Source organism: Salvelinus alpinus, chromosome 9 (genome assembly GCF_045679555.1).
Source record: "Salvelinus alpinus chromosome 9, SLU_Salpinus.1, whole genome shotgun sequence".
Lineage (NCBI taxonomy): Eukaryota > Metazoa > Chordata > Actinopteri > Salmoniformes > Salmonidae > Salvelinus > Salvelinus alpinus.
Window position 1 is genome coordinate 65967108 of NC_092094.1, and position 14365 is coordinate 65981472.

Below are 14365 nucleotides of genomic sequence, written 5' to 3' on the forward strand. Positions count from 1 at the left end.
TGTGATATTCTGGATTTTTTTTCTCATTTTGTCTGTCATAGTTGAAGTGTACCTATGATGATAATTACAGGCCTCTCTCATCTTTTTAAGTGGGAGAACTTGCACAATTGGTGGCTGACTAAATACTTTTTTGCCCCACTGTAATAACTGGAGAAAGGAAAGAGTGAGAGAACCACTACTTGATCACGTGTCTGGAATCGTCCCACCACACGGAGAAGAAGTGCAAACCGAGCGACATTTTCCCTCTTTCAGCATCTGTCACGAATGATCCCTCCCTGTGAAATACAGAGTTGTAAAAAACAGTCATACAAAACACACAACCATAAGGGGGGAAGAATGCAACAGTGAAGTGGCTGGAACTCTGGTCAAATGCGTTCCACAGGCCCTACATCACTACTGCTGAGCGGTCCTCTAGTCGGCAGCAGTGATAACCTGACACTCCGCTCCCATTCAGCATTTTTCTACGGCATCCTTACAATGGGAGGAAATTCCGAAACCGCTTCCTCCACCTTTCGCACACTCTCTCCGTCGGACGGTTTGTTTGGACAGGATGGAAAGGTGTGTGTTTAAAAGAGAGGAGAGCGCGAGGGTGAGTCATAGTTAGGGAGTTGGTGGTGGAGGGGGGATGGGCGACCCGGGAGAGAGGGAGGGCGGAGAGAGAATGAGCTCGTCAGAGGCAGTGAGAACCGTACACAGGCATTTCCTTTTTTTTCCGCTGGCCCTCTGTACGGGAGGGCCGGGAAAGGGGGAGAGCAAGGCGGACAGGGAGGGAGTAGGGAGAGCGGGAGTGGGGGAGAGATAGTGTAGAGAGAGCAGGAGAAGAAAGAAAGAAGGTTGAATGTATAATAGGCAGGTTCCAGAGAGGTGTCAGTAGTTTGAGGCTAAACGTGGAGAGAAAAATCAAAGGTTGACTGTGTAACGGCTCAGTGGTTATAGGCTAGAGAGGTAACATTTCTGGGGTGCCCTCCCCAGTTTTTACACACTTATAAAGCCACCCCCGGGTGTGCATTTAGTTACGTGATGAAGTCTCAATTAAACAGATTTTAGTTGAACCAAAATGTACATTGCACATTATTTAAGCTGTGTACTACCAACAGGTAGCCTCTCCAACAGGTAGCCTCTCCTGTGCATTTAGTGCTACCGCGCTACCATTCGCCTAGAAGTCATTCTGCAGTCAAGTGTGTGAATTAAATCAATATAAATGAAAATTTTTACAACCGTTAAGTGTTGTGTACTCAGTAGTTTGTCTAAGGATCTGAAACTACAATTCCCTGGGTGCCAAGGTGTGGGGCATTTCAAGTATCGCCAACATTGTGCAGAACTGTATGTCATATTACTGTGGTGTCGTAGGGTCATTAACATACAGTGGTGGCCGCTGATTGGCTAAATACCTGGGGCAAGTTCATATTTTTTAACTCTAACGGGGGATAGCTAGCTAGCATAATGTCACAAGCATAATGAGTTTGCCAGTAACTTTAGTTAGCTTGCTAGCTGGCATGCTGAACAAGTCTATCTACCTGTATGCTAACATTGTGCTTGCCAGTAGCTAGTGTCCACTAGCTAGCATCTAATGACACAGAGACTTGTTTTTTTTATCCTACCAGATCCGCAAGAAGGTTCTAGCGAGCGTATCCCACTGTCCTTTGACTGTATTTAAAAAATATATATATTTTTAAATGTACCTTTATTTAACTAAGCAAGTCAGTTAAGAACTAATTCTTATTTACATTGACAGCCTAGGAACAGTGGGTTAACGGCCTTGTTTAGGGGCAGAACAACAGATTTTTACCTTGTCAGCTCTGGGATTCGATCTAGCAACCTTTGGGTTACTAGCCCAACGCTCTAACCACTAGGCTACCTGCTGGTTACTGGCCCAATGCTCTAACCACTAGGCTACCTGCTGGTTACTGGCCCAATGCTCTAACCACTAGGCTACCGGCCGCCCCTGTATGACTGTATGTGAACGTCTGGTTCAGGTCCCTGGTTTCCAATGACTGTCATGATTATTTTACAAGTTCATTGCAGTCTTCTCTTATGCTCCATCTGTTCAGTACCCAATACACAAAACAAATCATTTGATGAAATCCTGCAATCTCAGGGCTGCGTCCCCCCCCCCCCCCCCCCCACAATAGCAAGCAATGTAATCCAAGCACTGGGCAGCAGTTTGAACGCTATTGCAGACGATAGGTAACCAGACTGCTTGTTTTGGACATATTTGAAACTGTAAAATGACCACAAATTAACCACACTATTTGTGTATATATATATATATATATATGTATATGTGTGTGTGTGTGGGGGTATTTTTTATTTTATTTTTTTGACCATTCACAAGTGGGGCACAGCCAGCCCCTAACGCCTTAGTGGATGAGCTGCCACTGTTAACATATTTCACAGCAATTTCTGTTAGTGGTTAGATTTGTGGCATCCATTGTTGGGGTTGTTGTGCCAGTTTATAATGATCCAAAGATATACCGGAGTGTGTGTGAGTCTCGGTCTGTAATGATCCAAAGATATACCGGAGTGTGTGTGAGTCTCGGTCTGTAATGATCCAAAGATATGAGTCTCCAGCCTACCGGTCTGTTGTGGCTGCCTGTCTGACGATCAGTTTGTCCAACAGGGTCTTTGGTTCGCCAACCCCGGGGGCAGTAACAGCATGCCCAGCCGAACCCACAGCTCAGTGCAGAGGACCCGTTCCCTGCCTGTCCACACCACGCCACACACCATGGTTATGTTCCAGCAGTCCGGTAAGAGAAACCTTACACACGGTTACACTATTACACATTACCCTACTGTACAAGGTAACCCTTTCTCTCTTTCCGTTGCTCTCTTTATCTTACCCTGTCCCTCTTTGTTTCCCGAACTCACACTTTGTCTTTTTCTTTCCCTCCCTCTCCTTTTTGTATCGACATCTGTCTCCATAAACTCTCAGCGGCCTAGCATCCTCACTACCTTCCTATTTGTTAACCTGGAGAGAGATGTTGTTCCTGGTGCGTTAAATGCAGTGTGTTGAGGATGATGGTGTATTGCAGGGAGCTTTACCCAAGACTGTTGTGCTGTGTGTGGCATTACAGCATCTGATACACTGGTCCCATTACCCCCAATGCTGGCCAGGCTCATGAAAATCGAATAACCAGAACAGACATTCCCATTCAAGTCAATGCTCTGCTCTGCTCGGTAACGGTTGGATGCTGTAGCCGCAGGACAAAATGGACATCAATGTGACAGCGGGGACTTCCTCCTCCGGCCTGTCTTTCATGGTGAACCAAAGTGTATCCCCCCCTTTTTTAAGAATGGAGAGGAAGAAGGGGGAGGGTAGTTTCAGGGGGTATGAGGGAATGCAGCAGTATGTGACGGAGAAGGAGGAAGGGAAGGGACGGAGAGAGGGAAGAGTCAGCGGACTGTTACAATGAGTCTCTTTGTGCAGGGTGGCTGGGGCGCCCTGGCACACATTCCCTTCTCTCTCTCGCTCTCGGCCTCTCTCTCGCTCTCGGCCTCTCTCTCGCTCTCGGCCTCTCTCTCGCTCTCGGCCTCGCTCTCGGCCTCTCTCTCGCTCTCGGCCTCTCTCTCGCTCTCGGCCTCTCTCTCGCTCTCGGCCTCTCTCTCGCTCTCGGCCTCTCTCTCGCTCTCGGCCTCTCTCTCGCTCTCGGCCTCTCTCTCGCTCTCGGCCTCTCTCTCGCTCTCGGCCTCTCTCTCGCTCTCGGCCTCTCTCTCGCTCTCGGCCTCTCTCTCGCTCTCGGCCTCTCTCTCGGCCGCTCTCGGCCTCTCTCTCGGCCTCTCTCGCTCGCTCTCGGCCTCTCTCGCTCGCTCTCGCCTCTCTCGCTCGCTCTCGGCCTCTCTCGCGGCCGCTCTCGGCCTCTCTCGGCCTCTCTCGCTCGCTCTCGGCCTCTCTCGCTCGCTCTCGGCCTCTCTCGCTCGCTCTCGGCCTCTCTCGCTCGCTCTCGGCCTCTCTCTCGGCCTCTCTCGCTCGCTCTCGGACTCTCTCTCGGCCTCTCTCGCTCGCTCTCGGACTCTCTCTCGGCCTCTCTCGCTCGCTCTCGGACTCTCTCTCGGCCTCTCTCGCTCGCTCTCGGACTCTCTCTCGGCCTCTCTCGCTCGCTCTCGGACTCTCTCTCTCGGCCTCTCTCGCTCGCTCTCGGACTCTCTCTCGGCCTCTCGCTCGCTCTCGGACTCTCTCTCGGCCTCTCTCGCTCGCTCTCGGACTCTCTCTCGGCCTCTCTCGCTCGCTCTCGGACTCTCTCTCTCGCTCGCTCTCGGACTCTCTCTCTCGCTCGCTCTCGGCCTCTCTCTCTCGCTCGCTCTCGGCCTCTCTCTCTCGCTCGCTCTCGGCCTCTCTCTCTCGCTCGCTCTCGGCCTCTCTCTCTCGCTCGCTCTCGGCCTCTCTCTCTCGCTCGCTCTCGGCCTCTCTCTCTCGCTCGCTCTCGGCCTCTCTCTCTCGCTCGCTCTCGGCCTCTCTCTCTCGCTCGCTCTCGGCCTCTATGAGACATACACACTGCACATGCACTCAGAGGTGGCTAGAGTTGGAGCGGGCCAGAGTATGTAGCTGCCTGGAAAGCTAGGACTCCCTCTTCTCTCACCCTCCATCGCTCCCTTCTTTAAATTATTGATTCTTCTTTAAAATTATTTTTTTTAATTGCGCACAAGCATGTGAGCACACGAGTGTGTGTGGAGGGGGACAGGATTTGAGACCTAAAAATAGCCGGTGGCGGACTGTTCTCTCTGTCTAGCTGAGTGCCTAACTCCGCTCTTCTCTATACCCCCAAGGGATTTTCACAGCCGCCCTGGGCAAGGCAGGCAGTAGCAGCTAAAGACCGTTAGCCTAGATATCCCCCCCGTGGTAGGAGCTCACAGCTGAAGTAAGGGGGCTGCTCGGCTAGCAAGTAAGCAATTGACCCTCTGTCACTTCTAAGGTTTTTTGGGAGCTTGGGGGTCCCCCTTGTGGCTGAACGCGTGACTTTAGACTTGAGAAGTAGACACACACCACACGCATGCCAAACCACCCCGGTAGTGTAATCAGATTAAGAACGGCACAAGCGGCGTGGTTGAGTGGAGGTGATTGTTATGACACAGGGATTTGGAGGCCACAATAATTCCCTCTTGTCCGTTGCCAACTGGGGGTGGTGATGTCAGGAAAGGTTAAGGTATTATAGGATTGAGACCTTTTAGATCAGGGATCAACCACTCCATTCAACCGCGAGACGATTTATTATTGACTGGATGGTCAGGGGACCGGAACATAATTACAAATAATTTGTAGACTACATAAGGAGCCCAAACAGATACAACATTTCACTAAAACATCATAATTTCAATCTTGCTTACGTTTTTTTTTGATCACATACCCTACATGACCAAAAGTATGTGGACACCTGATTGTCGAACATCTCCAAAATCATGGGCATTAATATGAAGTTGGTTCCCCCTTTGCTGCTATAACAGCCTCCACTCTTCTGGGAAGGCTTTCCACTAGATGTTGGAACATTGCTGCAGGGATTTGCTTCCATTCAGCCACAAGAGTATTAGTGAAGTCGGGCATAGGTGTTGGGCGATTAGGCCTGACTTGCAGTTGGCGTTCCAATTCATCCCAAAGGTGTTCGATGGGGTTGAGGTCAGGGCTCTGTGCAGGCCAGTCAAGTTCTTCCACTTTCTTAATGAACCAGAAAATCAATACTTATTTCTGGTTGTTTATCAAAGTTATCTGGCTAACTCATTGATTCTGTTTGTAGTATACCCCTCTGTGGTAAATTGCGTGAACGTTGGTTGTTGTAACATTGTGGTGTTTTTCTCCAGGTAGTTGGTTGTGTGTATGTTGTAACCTGGTGGTGTTCTCCAGGTAGTTGGTTGTGTGTATGTTGTAACATTGTTGTGGTGTTCTCCAGGTAGTTGGTTGTGTGTATGTTGTTGTAACATTGTGGTGGTGTAATCCTGGTAGTTGTTGTAATGTTGTTGTGGTGTTCTCCTGGTAGTTGGTTGTGTGTATGTTGTAACATTATGGTTGTGTGTATGTTGTTGTAATGTTGTTGTGGTGTTTTCCAGGTAGATGGTTGTGTGTATGTTGTAACATTGTGGTGGTGTTCTCCAGGTAGTTGGTTGTGTGTATGTTGTAACATTGTGGTGGTGTTCTCCAGGTAGTTGGTTGTGTGTATGTTGTTGTAACATTGTGGTGGTGTTTTCCAGGTAGATGGTTGTGTGTATGTTGTAACATTGTGGTGGTGTTCTCCAGGTAGTTGGTTGTGTGTATGTTGTTGTAACATTGTGGTGTTGTTTTCCAGGTAGTTGGTTGTAACATTGTGGTGGTGTACTCCAGGTAGATGGTTGTGTGTATGTTGTAACATCGTGGTGGTGTACTCCAGGTAGATGGTTGTGTGTGTGTGTTGTACTGTTGTGGTGGTGTTCTCCATGTAGCTGGTTGTGTGTATGTTGTTGTAACGTTGTGGTGTTTTCCAGGTAGTTGTTTGTGTGTATGTTGTAACATGGTGGTGTTCTCCAGGTAGATGGTTGTGTGTATGCTGTAACGTTGTGATGTTCTCCAGATCTCCAGGTGCCGGTGACTGAACCAGACATCAACAACCGGCTGGAGTCTCTGTGTCTGAGTATGACGGAACACGCTCTGGGAGGTAAGAGCACCACAACTACCATGAACACATACACTCCAGTTACTACTGCACTTTGTCAATACTCACACACTACTGTATCAATCTACTGTACCCCTTGGTTTATACAAACGTGCGCTCGCACACACACACAAACATAGAGATTCACACACACTTTCTCTCTCTCACACACAAACACACACACACACACACTCCCTCACTACACTCCAGTACTTTACTACTTTGTCTCCACAGCATATACACATGCACAGAAAAAAACAGACACAACTTTGGAATTCCAGCCAATCAAATAGTATTTGAACCCACACCCTGGCCTGTAGCCAGGGTGTGACTTCACAATGAATCCACACGTATTGCGAGGAGAGGAGGAGACGGGAAGGGAGCTGGATAAATGCAGTAACCGTTCCCATTATAAGTGGAGTTTAGCTTTGAATAAAGGGGCTGGTTTGTTTTTTTCTCCCCGGCCTCACCAGCGCAGAGACAGTGGCCCTCAGTGCTCGGCGCGGAGCTGGGGTGGACAAGCAGCGCTTTGTGTGTGTGTGTATATTTTTGCGTGGACAGTCCCAGAGTAGAGGTGGGAAGCGGAGGAATGCCAGTCTCAGACAGGACCCTTCCTCTCTGCTGTACCCCTACGCCCCTTCTCCTCTCTGAAACATACTGAATGGACAGAATAGAAATTAGAAGGAAAGTACTCATGGTGAATGGAATGCCCCTGAGCCGTTCTTTACAGAGTAAGTGATGTCCATTAGAAAGCTCTGACATGCTCAAATACAGCAATACCACGTCCAGCTCTAATAATGATCAAACTCTCTCTCTTCTTTTGACCAATTTGACAAAGTTGCCAAGTCATTTCCCTAATTGGCATGCTTCCAGCCCCTAACCTTCTAGGCTGTTCTGTAGATCTGAAAGGATGTATATCCAATACGGTGAAAGTTTCGTCTAGCCTATCAGAGGGAAAGGTGGAGTTATTAGCATTTTGCTTACTTGCGCCGGGTGTAAAGGCTAGGGGCGCCTTTGAAACGCTGCCTATATATGACTTTAATGGAAGTGTATTCCTTTTATAGTGCACTACTTTTGACCAGTGTAGTGTACTATATAGGGTGCCATTTGGGATGCAGGCCATGTCATGAGACCCTGGGCCACACACAGGAACTTCAGTAATAGTAAGTCTTTATGAAACCGCTTGTAGGTAATGCACCCTGGTCTATAGGGTGCATTATGATACATAGGATTTATATAGTGCATTTCTAAAGCCCGAAGACCCAAAGAAAGTCCATCATGGGTCTCTGACCTCCCCCAGTGACTGCCTCTGGTTTCTGGTACTGCTGGTCACACACACATTTGCTGTGTAGAAGCACATCCAGCACGTATACCCAGCTCGACTAGTGCTACAGTACCGCAAAGCACATACCTCCGATGAATGTAGTAATGCAGAGTTTTCAGCTGACTCATCGCTCACTCTGTCTGAACCACTGGGACAATGTCCCAAATGGCCCCCTATTGTCTTTATAGTGCACTACTTTTGACCATTGACCTGGTCAAAAGTAGTACACTATGTAGGGTATAGGGTGCCATTTGGGACGCATCCCAGGACAAACATTTGGTCCTCTGTTTGGCCAGCCAGGCAAGATGCAACCATAGTTTTTTTGTCTTTGAAACATTCCATCTATATTTGTCCAGTTGTGTTATTCTCATTCCTATGTGATGGTTTGTCCCGTGTCCCTCGATTCTGTGTGTCTAGATGGAGTCGACCGCACATCCACCATCTGAGAGGAGGACCTGAAGGAGACCAGGAGAGACTGAGCTGGTCCCAGGAGGCTCGCCGAACACCCAAAGTCCCCCTACCCACACCCCCCCACCCCACCTGCCCATCAGGCGCCCCCACGGCCAATGGGAGAGGTCAACCGGGGGGGTGGGCGAGCTCCAAATCACTCCACGATTAGCCAGTCTGTGAAAAACTGCTAACACCGCAGCAAATTGGCATGTTACCATCTCGACAAAACACAGCTATGCCCCAGCACCCTCATAAGAATCTGGGCTTCAGTGACAGATAAGATAGGCAGTACAGACTCCTCTCCTCACAGTGTCGCACCCAGTATAACTACCCACAACAGTGCACTCTGCCGGGCTGTGGGAGATATACTGTAGTATCACTTGGGTCGGCATCAGCCAACAACCGAATGGCCCTGGGCTCTGTTAAAATGGGGGGGGTTGTGCATTATGGGTACTGTAGTACATCATGCTACAGAGTTCCAGACTCTGTTCCCTTCTCTACCCTCAGTCCCAGTTACAGACCAGTAACACAATTCCCACACCAGTTCACACCAGTCAGCATTTCTCCCGGTGTCACTGAGCCAAAAACAAACAAGCCAAGTAAACAATGTGGAACACTTTGTGAGAGAAGCCTTGGCTTTTCCTCCCACTGTTTGGGAGAGTTTTAGGGAGGCCATTTTTCAAAAGGCTTGGGAGAACCCTATGCTCTGAATAGGTGACAGAGAAAAAGCATTTATACATGTATGTATTGTTTACACAAGATGTTACTATCAAGGGTACCGAAACATTTATACATTTCAGGTATGAATGTTATCTCTTGATTTTTTTTTTATAACTTTTTGTAAAGCAGTGACATACTAGTCGCTTTATAGTCTAACGTCCCACAGTAGCTATCACTATTACCACGGACTTATTCATTGGTTTTTTTTTTGCTTTTTGTTCCTTTACCAGGAGCCAAACTGTGTGAAAATGAGAACGCTAAAAAGAGAGAGGGATGCGGCGGAGGTGTGTAGAAGGAAAAGAGAGGCATGAGGAGAGATGGGAGGAGGGGAAATGAAAGTGGAGAAACACAGGATGGTCTCTGCTAAGTGATTTGGAAGGAGAAGAGGACTTTAGCGATGATGGATTCATGTCAGGGGCAGGGACTTTGATTTGAAACAAGACAGAGGGAAAATAGCCGAGCAGAGTTATGGTAAAGTTCAGGGTAAACTCATCTTTTACACCGGCCAATGACATATTATATATACACATGTATATATACAATACTGTGTAGATGATGTTAATGTTGTAAAAATATATATTTTACCTTTATTTAACTGGTTAAGTCAGTTAAGAACAAATTCTTATTTTCAATGAAGGCCTAGGAACAGTGGGTTAACTGCCTTGTTCAGGGACAGAACAACAGATGTGTACCTTGTCAGCTCAGGGATTCGAACTTGCAACCTTTCGGTTACTAGCCCAACGCTCTAACCACTAGTCTACCCTGACTATTGTAGCTGGAAAAAGCAGATTTTTAATGGAATATCTACATAGGTGTACAGAGGCCCATTATTAGCAACCATCACTCCTGTGTTCCAATGGCATGTTGTGTTAGCTAATCCAAGTTTATCATTTTAAAAGGCTAATTGATCATTAGAAAACCCTTTTGCAATTATGTTAGCACAGCTGAAAACTGTTGTTCTGATTAAAGAAGCAATAAAACTGGCCTTCTTTAGACTAGTTGAGTATCTGGAGCATCAGCATTTCTGGGTTCGATTACAGGCTCAAAATGGCCAGAAACAAAGAACTTTCTTCTGAAGCTCGTCAGTCTATTCTTGTTTTGAGAAATGAAGGCTATTCCATGCGAGAAATTGCCAAGAAACTGAAGATCTCGTATAACGCTGTGTACTACTCCCTTCAAAGAACAGTGTAAACTGGACCTAACCAGAATAGAAAGAGGAGTGGGAGGCCCCGGTGCACAACTGAGCAAAAGGACAAGTACATTAGAGTGTCTAGTTTGAGAGACAGACGCCTCACAAGTCCTCAACTGGCAGCTTCATTAAATAGTACCCGCAAAACACCAGTCTCAACGTCAACAGTGAAGAGGCGACTCCGGGATGCTGGCATTCTAGGCAGAGTTCCTCTGTCCAGTGTCTGTGTTCTTTTGCCCATCTTAATCTTTTCTTTTTATTGGCCAGTCTGAGATATGGCTTTTTCTTTGCAACTCTGCCTAGAAGACCAGCATCCCGGAAGTTGCCTCTTCACTGTTGATGTTGAGACTGGTGTTTTGCGGGTACTATTTAATGAAGCCGCCAGTTGAGAACTTGTGAGGCGTTTCCAGCTACAATATTCATTTACAACACTAACAATGTCTACACTGTATTTCTGATCAATTTGATGTTATTTTAATGGACAAAAAAAAATTGCTCTTCTTTCAAGAACAAGGACATTTCTAAATGACCCCAAACTTTTGAACGGTAGTGTGTATGTATTTATTTATTTTAATTTTAGCCTTTGTACCTGCAGACTATGCATTGAAATTTGCTGTTCATTTGCTTGGGCTTTGTCTGGAGCGAAGTTCCTGTAACAGGTGCACAACGTTGTGTGACCTAGTCTATAATTAGGGCTAGTCAGTGTGGGTCTGGAGTATTTTCAATGGGTCTTGTTGTGAACTAGAATGAGGATCACTTGTTTGTTTTCAGTCCAGGGTAGATGATATAGCGCTGCATGTTGTATGCTATATGCTCCCAATCTTACTAGGAAGTAAGAGACGGTCAAAGATGTTCTGAATCGAGGAGGAAGGAGAGAATGCTAACCAGGGATGTATACAGAGGACAGGAGAATCAGGAAGTAGCCATAGTGAATGAGAAGGTTGCTGAGGAGGTTTCCTTTCCCTCGAGCAGCATAGCAAGGGTTTAAAAGTAGTTTTACTCCCCGAGATTGCTCTCTTTTTAGTACTTGCCTCCACCTGGTGGCCAAAAGCAGGTACCGACAGCCAGGCACTTTGATTTCTTGTTGTTTTTTAGTCTTTATATGTATCCTCTGTTCGTTGTTATCTGCATGACAGACTATAAGGATAGGTTCATGTTAAAATAAGCTCTTAAAAGTTTAGTTATAACAGTTTGGCTCTGTATGGGTTTTTTGTGCATGGAAGGTCATGCTGATGTTTTTTGCCTGAATGGGCATCCTGGTTGGTTTTTCCCAAGTTGGAATCAATTTGGAGCGATTCAAAATTGTGTTTTTGTGAGGGTTATTTTGTTTAAAAAAAATGTTATTCTTAAAAAGTCTTGTTTTCTTGTTCTGCACTTGGTGCCGTGATATTTTACTACAGCTAATCCATCAATAACAATTCCAATAGGTGCAGCAATAGAAATGCCAAGTTTGTGCCATAGACCTTCCTCAGTGGGGAGAAGCAAAGGTTTGGAAAGGGAAAGTTCAGGGTTTTGCAGTTCAGAGAAAGGGAGGTGAACTCGAGTAGTGAGATGAAACAAGCTTCATGCCAAATGCACCCTTTCTCTGCCACAAGAACTACAGCCCACTCCCCTAGTGTACATTGAACTGAAGTTCTTAGACTGAACCATATTGTCAAAAGGTAAGGTTGACGACTGACAACCTCACCCAGTCAAACCTGTAACCTGTTCTTGACAAAATGTCACTGACTTTTCAGTCAGCCAAACGTCACTGCTTCGGGAAGTGTGCTCACTAAAAAACGCATTGGCCTTAACTGGGAAGGTGAATGGTGCATGAATTGGCATGGACCCTTTTGTGGCATGGCTTGGAAAATATTTAGTGGCGGCATACAGTATGCATTGTTACACCGATGCAACGTGCATCAGTGGATACACAGTACATGGTAGTTAGAGCCACTTGTCACTGCCATGTGAATCAATACTATTAGCCGATTCAAATCATTATTTATTTTTGATTTTTTTTCTATTACTGTTGCGGAGTTGATTATTGTATTCATTTAGATGTATTATTTAAAGTACCATATGTATTAACTTACTATGGCTGGTGACCATAAGTACATCTCAAATAATAGTTATTCTTCTTTTGAACTACATTATAATCGCAAATTGTTGTCTTTGATAGTGGAGGAAAGACACACAACCAGTGTCTTCTTGGGATTTGTGTGTTTTTTTTTCTGACGCTTTGTGAAATGCTTATTATATCCTGGTTGGCCAAATGACTGAATACTGTGTGTGCTCTTTTATAGAAATGTTACACCTCGATGCTCTGTTCGCAAAGTTCCCTTTTTGATCCAGCCACCAGCAAAACAAACTGGATACGAGGGCGACAACCCTTTTGACACATTGCCAAGAGACGTGGTTCATCTGGGGTTATTTGTGTGGGATACGGCCCTTCCTACTTTGTCGGCTAATAGACTTTGGCTATGAGTATTGAAGGTCCAGGGCTAGCCATATGGGAATGGTCGACCAGTGCCTACTAAGCTAACCACCACCTGTGTGGTTCTTGATGACATCACAGTGGAAGGCTAAGCTAAGTAGCCCATCCATAAGATTGGCAAAAACTGCAGGGCAGGGGATAGAGCATGCTAGGTTGGGATGTACACACTCACAAGTGCCCATGAGGTTGTGTGTTTGCATGTAGTGTACACTACAGTATGTGCCTATGAGAGAGTGATGAGGCAGTAAACAGAAGAGGAGTCAATGTCGTTCATATATTACTGCAGCCGTGGATCAGACTTTGACTCCTCCGGAAGCTACTCAAAGAGTTTTATTTTTATTTTTTTCCAAAGTGCATCCAAACTCTATAGGGCTCCTCCCCTCTGAGATGAGAGAGAGCTGCTGTACACACTGCAATATTAACAGTTAGATGATAATATTCCAAATATATTCTTTTTCTTTTTAGTGTAAATGAAGACTTGACGCTTTTTTTTTTTTTACTGTTTTTTTTGTCGTAGACTCTGCACATTAGTTAAATATCGCTTAATTATTCAATGGCGAGTTTTTTTGGGGGGTGAATACTCAATCATCCACTGTAACAAAGGTTCTACCACGTTACTGTGCTTTTCATTTGTTTTGTTTTTGTTATCAAAGAGCCAATATCCTGTATTGACTGCAGGCTTACATATATATTTTTAAAAATTGTTTATTTTTAAGAATAAAACTCAAAAGCCCCCCCCAAAAAAACAAGAGGGGGGGGAAAAGTAATTTTAGAAATGCATGCACAAGGCTGGGAAGTCATATTTTGAATAACAAATGGCAGTGCCTTTTTTGTACTCGAGACATTTACCCCAAATGTAAATTATGTTCTATGGACTTTAGAAAACGGTAACAGTATTACATGAAGCAACCCAGTTAGAGCTATGTTGACAGTTACAATGGTGGCATCCTCCAAACTGCATACGAGCTCCTCTAGGACACTTTGGAACTTGTCTTGTTGGTGTCGCGTTTTCAGACAAAAACAATATGGAAGCCTTGTGTTGTCAGCATATTTTTTGGTTTCTGTACTTTGCAGGTACTTTTCAATGCTGATATGAAGTTATGAATTGTACCTGTCTGTACAACAAACCGATGTATATGTTGCGTGTGAGAAAGAGTGTGCATGCGCGTCATGCTGTAACTGTAAAATACGTCTTCTCCAAATGTACCAGAAATGCTGCGACATGACATGGCCCGATCCAATGGAGGCTGCTGTTATTCGGCCCTGATGCCCGGCCAAAAGCCTGTCTCAGGTTCTGTGTTCCTGTAACTTGGCTACTTGCGTCGGGCAGGGTTTGGCTAGTGAGAGGAAGTGTAGATGGTCATCTGTCCTGTTCTACATGGATCTATGGAGACTCCTCTGTGTAAATGTATTTGTGTGTTTGTTTTTGTCTATGGGAGAGTGGTTGCCATGTAGTCAGAATGGGAGAGCTGTTAAGTGTGTGAGTGAAAGATACTGAATGTTTTGTTTTGTGGGGTCTGTGTTAAAATGCTTGACGTCTTTGTGATAACCACAGACAAAAAAAAAGTATTAAAGAATAACTTGTAAAATTG

The 14365-nt window shown here is 45.7% G+C and overlaps 1 protein-coding gene across 4 annotated transcripts in view; it reads left to right on the plus strand.

The window, feature by feature from the left end:
- LOC139530502 (protein Smaug homolog 1-like) overlaps positions 1-14365 on the plus strand; it is an 87288-nt gene extending 72923 nt beyond the window's left edge. For all 4 annotated transcript variants that reach the window (XM_071326983.1, XM_071326984.1, XM_071326985.1 and 1 more), the window contains 3 exons: positions 2621-2747; positions 6534-6617; positions 8356-14365. In XM_071326983.1, the coding sequence (XP_071183084.1) occupies positions 2621-2747; positions 6534-6617; positions 8356-8384 (240 nt within the window). In that variant the 3' untranslated portion in view covers positions 8385-14365. The remainder of the gene's footprint in view (positions 1-2620; positions 2748-6533; positions 6618-8355) is intronic.